At 31.5% G+C, this 12,198-nt stretch overlaps 1 protein-coding gene across 1 annotated transcript; it reads right to left on the minus strand.

Annotated features, from left to right (window-relative positions):
- Positions 1-337: 337 nt before the first annotated feature.
- Positions 338-1,045, minus strand: LOC139426143 (uncharacterized). Its single transcript, XM_071183910.2, has 2 exons — positions 727-1,045; positions 338-624 (listed from the first exon to the last, which is right to left on the minus strand). The coding sequence occupies exons 1-2, from the start codon at positions 1,043-1,045 to the stop codon at positions 338-340; spliced, it is 606 nt and encodes a 201-aa protein (XP_071040011.1).
- Between the last annotated feature and the right edge of the window lie 11,153 nt (positions 1,046-12,198).

Here is a 12,198-nt window from a genome sequence, read left to right on the forward strand (position 1 = left end):
AGCCCATGTCAAATTAAAGAGCTGATAACCTAATTTCGATAAGGACATGGTAGAGGTAGATCTAATGTTATACGGGGTTCGATCTCACTTCCTTCAAGATATAAATAGTTTGGAAGCAAGGAAGATATAAATAGCCTGCAAGACCGCTAGGCCAGGAAGGCTCTTAGGAATGACTAAGAGACTGCCATAGCAAAAAGGAGTGACCTATTTTTTAAATCGATTTATTGCTACACTCACATTCAAGTTTTTTTTTTATTTCTAATGGCAAGGCAAATTACATTTATAAAAACAAGCCAATGCAAAACAATGAGCAAGCAATTACAAATATTGACCGAAGTCATTGAAGCCTCAGGCGTTCTCTAGCTCTCCAATACAGGGCGGACTCGTAGTTGGCAGAGCCACGAAGTGCCTCAAATCGATGCAGATGAGCTCTATTCAGAAGTTCTCCCAGATAGCATAATGAACAAAGAGGGGATACCAATTGTATGGAGATATCAAAGATACCAATATCACTCAGGCAGTTATGTCCGGTAACCAGCCGGAGCAATGCAACTGCCTCACGTCTTGGGCAATCGGGTATATTAGCAATATCCTCACTACTCCAGGTCTTGGATTTAATCCTATCTTGTATTTATGTTTCGAATCTCGACTTAAAAGCCTGTTTCCAGAACAGCTTTTTCGAGTGAAAAGACAGCCCGGAGCCATTTGTTGGCTGCAGAAAAGTACCTTTTCGTGCGAGAAGATCTGCTTGATCATTCCCATAAATGCCACAGGGTCCAGGAATCCATTGTAACTTGATACGTTTGTTTTCTTGACTAATACGACGAATTAACTCCCGGCACTGAAGGACCTCAAAAGATGTAGGGGCCCCAGCAGAACCAATGACCTGTATGGCTGCCTGCGAGTCCGAGAGTATAACAACCGTTTCAAATTCGCGTAGAAGGTCCAGGAGTTGCACCAACGCAATGCGGATGGCCTCCACCTCTCCATCAAAGGCCGTTCTGTTCTTGCCCACAGAAACAAAATGAGAGAAGAGTCTACTCATATTCAAGTTCGTGTGCTTATTTCAAAGAATGGACTATAAGTTCTTATCTAATCGAAGAATAGATAGCACAAGTTCGAAGAAGTCACTAAGGTACATCCGGGATTAAGGCGGGTTCCAATCCTGCTACCTGCTATAAAAATAACCGAGACGGTCCGGCCCTAAGCGTGACTTTGAGACTAAAATGTTGGAGTAAGACATAAGAGGCAGCAGGTTTGGGTCCCTAGTTCACTGGAGAACATTAATGTTTACAAGAAAACAGCATCTAAGTGTATGAATAGTAGATTTTTTGGGTAAAGAAATTTATGGGATACATTTGTTGTAATGGGTCTCTTTCATTCCAGTACAGGTGGCACGCTGGGTTTGGTCTAATCTAGTTGAATTTACCAGATTATACAACATCAGTGCATATTAGCAATTGTTTTCGAAGAATATTGCACATCAAGTGTTTCCATAAAATTTGTAATGCAGAAATTCTTATAAAACCAAAACAGAAACCGATTGATATGGAAATTAAAAAAACGTAAATAGAAATACAAATGTAGATTGGTCATGTTCTCCTTAAACCAGAAAAATTTAAAGTTAAACAAGTTTTTATTGGAATCCTCAGGGCAATAGAAAAAGATAAGGACGTAAAAATACTTGGCGCAGGATGATAGCAAATGAATTGAAAACAATAGGAAAGACATTGAGAGAGGCAAAATATCTGGCCACAAATAGACTAAATGGAAAGCTATACACTGTTAGAAATTTCTCGGAAAAAATGACTAAATGACAAACTATTTAATTGTTATTCTACCATATTTAAACAAAACAGTCAAATAACCATAAATAAGATGGTAATGAAACTATTAACAGTGAGAAAAATCGTTTATTAGCTATTTTTACCCAAAACGTTTGAATAACAAGAATTTTACTGCACCAACTAAGCCCACCTAATGTAGCAACTTAGTACCTTGCAACTGCGTATATAGCTAATCTGTCAATCTCATGACCGACAGAATGGGGGTTCGAGCCCCAACGTTGACGCCTCCATTCCCTTTAACACACATGAAGAATTTCCAGCAGTGTCCTGCACTCTCCACTGCCCATTATCTAACGAGAACCCTAGCTCTGATGCCCAGTTAAATTTCTTTTTTTGCGGTTTTGAAACTATGGTAGCTGTAAGTGGTTGAGTTCCATATAGTCTTGTATTCACGATTTTATAACCGTACTAGTTATAAACGGTTTCAAAACCGTACAGGCGAAAAATCTTCTTTACCGTAAACTTTATGGTTAATCGGATGGACAGACTACTGCCAGTTATTTTATCATAATTTTAGAATGAAAATTTTAACAGTGTAATAGAAGTCCCATGCTTCAATTCGGAGTGAAGAGGAATATATATATATATATGAATGTATATTACCAGAATAAAGTAAACTTTAACATGTTTCTAGCTCTATGGGAACACCAAAAAGCTCGGAAATATTCTCAAAACCTTTTTGGTAATGATTTTATAAAAATACCTATTAAATATGGTTTTATAATATGTATTAAAATTTGGTAATTTTATCTTATTACCTTAGAACATGACATAAAAACCAGCTACACGATTAAATTAAGTTTTCAGTTTTCCATTTTTTATTAAATGTGTGGTAAAAAAAAAACTATAATTTCAGAATTTTTGGTAAACCGTTACGATATAATCGGAAAAACTACCAAATAAATGCTTTAAATACAGTATATTTTGATTTTATTAACCAGAATTATTATTTCTTTCTACCAGAAAAAAGCATTTAGTTATTTTGCTTTGATAATGCATTTCAATCTCTTTTACACACATGAAGAATACATAAGTTACCTCTGTTTTTTTTATTTGAAACCGTGAAGTCATTGAAATAAAACTAAAAAACTAAGCATGCTTTGAAGGGATTATTTTGTTGTTTGAAGAAAACAAAGTAAGACGGAACATTCAAATTTAATTTTATTTCAATATTAAATTCAATTCCAGAAAAATTATTCATTTCGCGTTTTGTAATTTGTAAAAAAGAAATTGTTTGTATACTTTTGACAGTAGCAAATGCTTAAATGTTAAGAAAAACAACGCAAAGACTCAATGGAAAAAAATTCAAGCAAGGACTTTCCTAGTTTTTGCTATCGTTTTGACGAAAAATATAATGATATTAAATATTATTCGTTCTTTATAAATACTAAATGTTTTTTTTTACTATTTGAAACCTTTATTTTTTAATCCGAAGATTTAAGTGCCAAATTTTTAGCCAATATTTTTACATTTTTGTTAACTATAGTATAATTTTAACTTCAAGAGTATCAACTTTTTGGAACGTGTGTTGTTCTTTGAAAAACCAACAACTTTAATTGTTTACTTAAGTAATTTATAACATTATTTGAAAAATTGTATTTCATGTAATGTAATTCCATTTCATAGTCAGCCATTTGCACATTTGGTGTATTTTAAGGAAAAGGGATGTTGTTTTTGATATTGTTGGACAAAATTTAGGATAAAATGTTCTATATCTTTTATTAATCCAACCGCGAAATCTTCACTTATTTACTTAAGTAACACAAAATTTGTGAACATAATATAATAAATGTGATTCTCTTTAATTCGAAAAAATGTATTTTGATGTAAAATGATTGATTTCTGAGGTCGGCTCGATTTGCATGCTTTTTGTAGCTTACTGGAAATACCTACTCTTTCTGGAATTGTGGGGAGAAATTTAAGGAAGGCAAAATGTTTTAAATATGTCTTTTACTAAGCCCAATTTAGGAAACCAGACTCAAATCTAAGCGTTATTTGGCTAATTCATCTGCTGATTCCAGTTTTCATCCGAAATATACTGAGTCATATACAGTTATGGGCTAGATTCCATTGACCAGCTGCTTAACAGTTAGCGGTTAAAGTTGGTTTCCCACAGAGTAAGATATATATGCGCTGCATTACTAGTCAGGGACATTCTTTCCCATTTTCAGACAAGAAAAATGGATTTATCTTAAACTCTTTCCTTGTTGAACGTTGCACCTGAGTTTGTGAGTTGATTTTAATTTTTTATATTTCCTGTATTTAACATTATTACTGAGTTCAGATGTACGGGTAACATTCTCTGACTAGTTGAAAGCCAAAAGTAACTAAAAAAAATGAAACAAAAATTTACTTTTAAACTTAACTTGGAAAATAGCAAAATCTCAAAATTAAAGTTATGTATTCATTTTTCTTACCTTAAAAATTAATCTTAACTTTTCAAAATATCTACGGCACGATAAATTAATGTTGACTAACAATTTATTTCAAATAATTTGATTTTAAAATTATGATAATTTTACTCGGCACATTTATCAAGTCATTTATGCCTTCATATGCCAAATAGACAGTTAATGTTTTGATAAAACATTAGTTTTCTTGCTAAAAAGTTGTTTATGGTATTTATGGTAAGAATTTTAGAAAAAGAACTGAAGAGTAAATTCTATTTTAATATATAAGGAACTAAATCAGCTAATAAATAATTCGAACAAATTTAGCTTAATTTTTGTCAATCGTTTGGAAATTACGTTTCTGAAAATCGTTTGGAATTTTTTGTCAATCGTTTCTGCTGCATCAACTTTCAAGCGCTTGTTGTCACTTTTGAATTTCAATTGTTGATACCAGTTTGTCATTGCTTGAATAACAATAAATTTAAATGTAAAATACTAACAATCAAATTAAGATATTTTTAAAAAATTGAAATTCAAGCAAAAAGCTTGGTTTAATTAGTTTGTGAGAAAATTAACCAAGTGTGGTGAGCAACTACACTATCTTTCTCTGTCGCAACCTCTATTTTGGATAACTATAAGGTGATAATTTTTATGATAATTTTGGATAATTTATTGACGTTGCTCTCTAATTTAAGTTAGATAGAGGAATCTAGTTTTGTTTAACTATGTTTGATCTTCGCTGTTATTTAATTGATTTCTTCATATATTGTTTTATTTTAAATTGAAATCACATTTCTTAAAAAAATCACCAGAGTGTTGGTTATACGAATTAAAGATATACAATGAAATAAAAAGAATTCGGTGAAGCAAATTTATTTTGAAAAATGGAGTTTAGATTTTGAGGCAAGATTTGTTGCAGTTATGAGTTTAGCTGATATGAAAAAATTTAGCCTCGAAAGTAAGAATATTGAAATTTTGTCAACGTACGCAGTAGACTGTGAGGGACTGCGCTAAGACTAAAGTTAAATATTTCTTTTTCATAAGCCATTGAGTATACCATTTTGGTTTTAAGCACTTTTTAAGAACCAAAAACTCCTTTTAACATTCTCAAAAATTGAAGAAATATGCGAAATAAATAAAATTATTTTGAGATTTTTATAATGGTTCATTGAACTAATCCACTCAATAATTTTGACTATTAAACATAGTTCCTGTAGACTATCGCAACTAAATATATGTACCTCAAAATACAGAAACACAATCTCTCAAAATATTCGATAGAATTAAACGATGACCTATATAAGACGAAGTCAAAGTTTTTGTATTATTTAGTATCGTACATTTGCTAATTTGAAATATTTGACAGAAAGTATATTGCTGCGTTGCGTTAACTGCAATATTCCTGATATGTTCCACGCTATCAAAATAATCAATGTGTCTGAGAAATTCATCATGACCTTGTCTATTTTCAGATGGATTTATGCTAATATATTCTGAAATTGCATTAAAATTTATCCTAAATAGTATACGATTTTGTGATTTATATGTATATTATCATGGCTTGAAAATGCATTTTTAACTTCCAAGGGATATTTTCAGTCTTTCTTTAGTTTAAGTAAAATCTCTTTCGTTATTGCATAATTCAAAACTATGACAGTGAAAAAAAGTACATATAAAATCCTGAAAAATTTTTCTTTTATATTTACGGAAAAGCACTACCAGCTGGTATATCAGTATAAAACCATTCATTTCACAGAAAAATACTATAATTTAAAAACAGACCCCTGTTTTTTAAGCAGATAAGTACTGTTATTTTAACAAACTTCGTTGCTTAAACAAACTCTGTTATTTTTATAAAAATTCTATAAATAACTATGTCAGCTATGTGGCAGCATTTGTACGATCAGTCAACACTATGATGCGAACCATTAGAAGGCAAGCTCTCGGTCTTTTGTGTCACCCCGCAGGCTCTAGTGTGAAGAAAAATCTTAAACTGTCTTTATCATAAAAGTCTTACTTATTGAAATAATATTTAAGTGCAAAAACGCTAAAAAGTATAATGGCTCTTCCACATGAAAATATCAAGCAACTTAACTTACCAAAAAAGTATTTCTAAAGAAATATAATAATCAGGAAGCGAAACTAATTTAATTATGGTGTGAAGGCGCGTGAGATTGGTGGAATCTTCCCTTTAGCATTCGGATTTAAATTGTACATTTTAAATCTTTCTTGAACGATGTATTTGGTGTTAACCCGGAATAAGTGTGTACATTCAGATAATGTTTTGAGTTGTTTAACATCAAATTTGGTAAGATAATTCACCACAATTTTTCAGTGCTGCCACTCGCTACATTCAAACTCAGGGTCAGTGAAATTGAAAACAAAAAGCAAACAGAGAAACTAACAACCCAAGTATAGAGTTTTTAGACAATAGGTATAGGTAAGCGGCAATGGATCAGGGGATAGAGCGTTCGTCTTCCAATGCGGCGAACCAGGTTCGAATCCTAGTCGATACGAATTCCGCATCATGCTTGCACCGATCACAGTGCTGACATGAAATATCCTCAGTGGTAGACGGATCATGGGTTAGAGTCCCATTGTCGCTAGGTTAACCGTGGGAGGTTCTCGTGGTCTTCCTGTCCATGTAACGCAAATGCACATTACTTCCATCAAAAAGTCCTCCATGAAGGCAAATTTCTCCCAATGCTCGATCCAGGAGTTCCCTTGTCTTCTGGATTAGGTTCAAAATTACAAGGCTACGGAGTTGAACATTAGTAGTCGTAAGCTCATTGAATTGGATCGGCTGTTCAATGACGTTTATAAAATGAAATAATAGGTATAGGTGTATTTATTTATATTTATTTGAAATTATTCTTTAAATTGACAAAATCTTGTTCAATTTAAATTTTAACCGTAAATCACCTCGTGTATAAAATTCTCATCATCCATATAAAATTTTTTTTTATTATTATTTAATGCTTCTAAAATTATTTTAATTGGTGAATTCAAGACAAAATGAATATTTAAAACAAACAAACAAACAAGCAAATATCTGACTAATACAGTATACTCTAATAGGATTATAAGATCATAATAAACAAAAAACTCCATTTTTATGTCAAACCCGGAGTTCTTTTAAATTCGAGCTCGTTATAAGTGGATTCTATATTAAAATTATTTCAAGGTTCCTCCCTTTAAACAAGAATTTTAATATTTGTGATTGAAAAGATTAAATTTAAAAGATAAAATTATAAACTTAGAATAAAAAATCTATTGTTTTGAGTAATGAATTCAAAAGTTTCTGCATAATTCTGTGTTTGACTCCAGTTTTTTTTAACATCAACTTATTAATTAAATCAGAACTCTAACAAGAAATCGCTTGAAATTTTTTTTTGGATTCGTTAATGTGATTTTTTACTACTGCATTAGTTATCGTGCATTTGGAGAAAATTTTTGCGATTCCTTACACATTCTTCTGTCTAGACTTACATTTTAAATTATTTATATTTCTGCAAGCAATACACAACAAGCGAAATGATTTACATGTATTATTTCGTAGCCGAAATACGAAATGCGTTAGAAAAATCTACATTTACTTGTGTATAATATTTCGTGTACTTTCTTTGTAATAATTGTGAAGCTATTAATTTTTGTAATCTTTCTTATTGTTTTAATTGTATATTCTAATGAACTGATAAGCCTTAGATTTTATCCAATTAAAGTGGATTTTACTTTTCAATTCTAAATACATGCATTAAAAACGTGTTTTAACAAAGTTTTTACCTTTTTTTATTTACTCATTTGAATATTTAATTCATAATCTGGTCCTTTCACTTGATAATTCCTAGTCTTTTTATTCTGCTAAAAAAATCTACTTACAAAATTGAATGAAAGGACTTGTTTTATTAGTTTTTAAAATATTTTTTGATTTATTGTTATGTAAAATTATTTTAATGATTCCATTATTACTGCATATATTTCCTGCGTTTCAGTACTCCAATCTACACTCTACAAAAAATATTTTCCGTGTATTCAGCAAAAAAAATATTTTCAGCATATAAAATTAATATTTTATTCTATAAAAAAATCCTCAAATCCTCAAATTAAATATGGTTTTTTTGCAAGCAAAATGTTTAATATTCCTTAATCAAGATCTGCTATCCATGAAATCTTAATATGCCTTGCTATTCAAAAGTTATTTAAAGATTTCTTTTTTGCTTCACACAGTTTGTATAATTTCCCTTGAGAATAATTTTTTTTTCATAAATGTAAATTGTGAAATTATTTTATACTGAAAAATGTAAATTGATGTGAGATGGAGGTCTATAAGCTTTTTAAATCAAACTCAGTTTTGTAAAATCTCATGAGACAGTTTGTAATTTTTGATTTGATGAACATTTTTATTTTTTATACATTGCATTGCTTAATAATTGTGTTTAATCAGCTAATAATAATGCATTACTTCGTTATCTATCAGAATTTTTTTTATTTTTATGACTTTACCCAAGGTAATAAAAAATATAATTTTATTTAATTCCTGATATTCAATTAGTTTTCAACCAGATATTCAGTTAGCTTTGTTCAGCGTTTCAATGCTTGATAAAAATTGGAAAACGAAAGCAATTTTCATAAGCTATTGCTTGGATTTATCATAAATAGTTTAAATATCAAATGATAATGACTTAGGGGAGAAGGGGGTACAGTGGGTCAGGAGGTACAGTGGGTCAGTGAAGATATTTTTGCTTCAGTAATTTATTTTCAGATGAAAAAAATTTGTAAAGTAGACACGAAACAACTCCACTCTGTGGAAAAAGGTAAGCAGCTCAATTTGATTGTGGAGGGCAGAAAGAGCCATTTTATTTTCTGATCCTCTGCAGGAAATTTGAAGTAAGTAAGACTTTTTGTTATTACACTTTAAATTTGTCAATTAAATATGAGTTATGTGGTATGTTTATATAGTCTAACTGATCTCATTTTGTATGATATTTTATTTAAATGAATATTTTAAAGAGCAAGAGTTTGAGGTGAAATATACTAAAATGGTACATGTGGGGCACACTGGGTCACTTGAAATGGGGTACAGTGGGTCGGTGACCCACTGTACCCCCATTTATATATTCATTGTCCTTCTTTTAATCTTTTACACTTTAATGTTTAAATTACCTTAATTTAATTTGTCTACCAGTTTATTAAATAAAAGAGTTTATATATACATTGGTGATACATTTATTAAAATAACTATTAAAATTCATTTTGTTGACGCTAGTCTGTGGAAATGCAAAAACCTATTAGCTATTTTAAGTATAGTCAACTAAATTAGTATAAATATTTACACTTAAGTAAGAAATAAACCAGGGAATTGTTATTTACCCTGTTTCCAGATCACAATGGTAAGAAACAGAGAACGGAAAACCAACATTGGCATGGTAAACTCCGAAACAATGCGTGAAGCAGTAAAAGCTGTTCTAAAAGACAAGATGCCCATACGTGAAGCTGCTCGAGAATACAATGTCTCCAATACAACTTTACAACGGTATGTGCTGAAAAGTAAAGATGTTAACTGGGACAAGGATTCAAATGCAAAGGACATAATATTTAAACCTAATTATGATGTGCGCAAAATTTTTTCTACAAAAGAAGAACAAATGCTTGCTAACTATTTCATCCAGGCTAGTAAATTACATCATGGTCTTCCACCTGAGGAAGCAAAAATTCTTGCCTTTCAATATGCTACCAGCTTAAAGAAAGACATTCCAGAATCTTGGAAAAGAAATCAATGTGCTGGCAGAGACTGGCTGGAAGGGTTTATAAAACGTTCCCAATGTATTTCTTTGCGCAAACCAGAAGCTACATCTTTGGCCAGGTCAATGGGCTTTAATAAACCTGTTGTTATGCAGTTCTATGGCACATTGTGTCACTTATTGGAAAAATACAAGCTCGGACCTGAAAACATATTCAATTTGGACGAAACAGGGGTCACTTCTGTTCAAACTCCTGGCAAAGTACTTGCAAAAAAGGGTACAAAGCAAGTAGGGCAAGTGACCAGTGCAGAAAGAGGAGAGTTGGTCACTTTATGTTGCGTCATTAATGCATTACGAAACTCACTACCACCCTTCTTCATATTTCCAAGAGTGAACTTCCGCAATGCTATGTTGCATGGTGCACCCTTAAGATCTGATGGAGCTGCAACAGTATCTGGCTGGATGAACTCAGCTATATTTATATTAGTCATGAAACATTTTATTAAATTTTCGAAGTCGTCTCAACAAAATAAAACACTTATAATCATGGACAACCACTACAGCCATGTAAGTATTGAAGTCATAGATTTGGCAAAAGACAATGGTGTAATTTTGTTGACCCTGCCTCCCCACTGTAGCCACAAGCTACAACCGCTTGACAAAACAGTTTTCGGCCCATTTAAAAAATATTATAATGATGCTTGTCGAGCCTGGTTGTTAAATAATCCCGGAAATCGCATTACTATCCATGAAATTGCAGGTCTTGTTGGGAAGTCATATCCCCTTGCATTCTCTACAAGTAATATCCTGTCTGGTTTTTCATCGACAGGAATTTTTCCTTTTGATAAAAATATCTACAAAGATGAAGATTTTACTGCCTCTAATGTTACAGATGTTCCAATGGAAAATGTCACAGTTGAAGATCAACCTCGTATTTTTCAAGAAGGTACTTCTCTAGCTACATTAGTCCAGCCTAATGTAGAGGCCTCTCTGGAAAATCTTGCAATTCCAGGTCCATCGAGGGCATTTGATAATTTGTTGGATGTAGAACATTCATTGGAAAACATTCCAGCACAAAGTGTGTTACAGGAAAAAGGGAATAAGTCTTCCACAGAATCTTCAGTTCAAGAAAATTTTGCAGGACAAGAAATGACACCAGAGATGGTAAAGCCTTTTCCTAAGGCTGATCCAAAAAAGAAAAAATTGACAAAGCGACAACCTACAAAATCAGAAGTTCTTACAGATACACCAGTGAAAAACAGAATCGAAAATGCAACAATTGAAAAATTAAAAAAGAGAAAAAGACTTAATGATAAAAAGCGAGGGAGAAATAAGCAAACAAAAATTTACAAGCAATTACAATACAGCTCAACTGAAGAGGAGGAAGAATGGAAAGAATCTTCAAACGAATCTGACTTTGAGGATTTGGAACTTGAAGAAGTAGAAGATTTTAATATTGACATTGGAGATTTCGTGTTAGTAACAGTTCATGGCAAAAAAAAGTACAGTTTTAAACACTATGTTGCTGAAGTTGTAGGCAAGAAAGAACATGAATTTGAAGTTCACTACATGAAAAGAATTCAGCCAGGTTATGCCTTTATCTTTGATGAGGCAGACATTTATACAGCAGACAGTAAAGATATAGTGAGAAAGTTGCCCAAACCAAATGTATTTCAAGGAACTAAGAGAACAATGACAAAACTGACTTTTGCAGTAGATTTTCTGTCATATAATGTTCATTAGTTATTGTAAATTAAGTTTTTGATTTAATGTCTTAAAAATTACTATACAACCAAAAGTTTTGTGAACTAAATAGAACTTAAAATAAAGTAATGTCTAATTAAAACCTTTTTCTTTAATTTTTTATGCAATGTAGTGAATGTGTATATTAGAGCAAGAAAATATACTTTTCATTTATAAACTTTGATCAACTTTACTGCTTAACTTAATACTAAATATTGTCAGGCAATAAAATAAGTTTAAAAACTCAATATTGAATGAAATAAAATTATTTATTGTATTTTTCGTTAGTTGACCCAGTGTACCCCATTTGTTGACCCACTGTACCCCTTTATGGGGCACAGTGGGTCAACAAGTAGTACTCTAGAAAAATGTCTTTTTATTGTAAAAAAACATTTTGCTAAATTGTAATAAATTTAATTAGGGTAGCTAATAGATTAGAAAACATAATGCATAAGTTTGATAATCTTTTCTAAGAAT

Source organism: Parasteatoda tepidariorum, chromosome 10 (genome assembly GCF_982258835.1).
Source record: "Parasteatoda tepidariorum strain Cologne lab strain chromosome 10, Ptep-v5.0, whole genome shotgun sequence".
In the NCBI taxonomy this organism is placed as follows: Eukaryota; Metazoa; Arthropoda; class Arachnida; order Araneae; family Theridiidae; genus Parasteatoda; species Parasteatoda tepidariorum.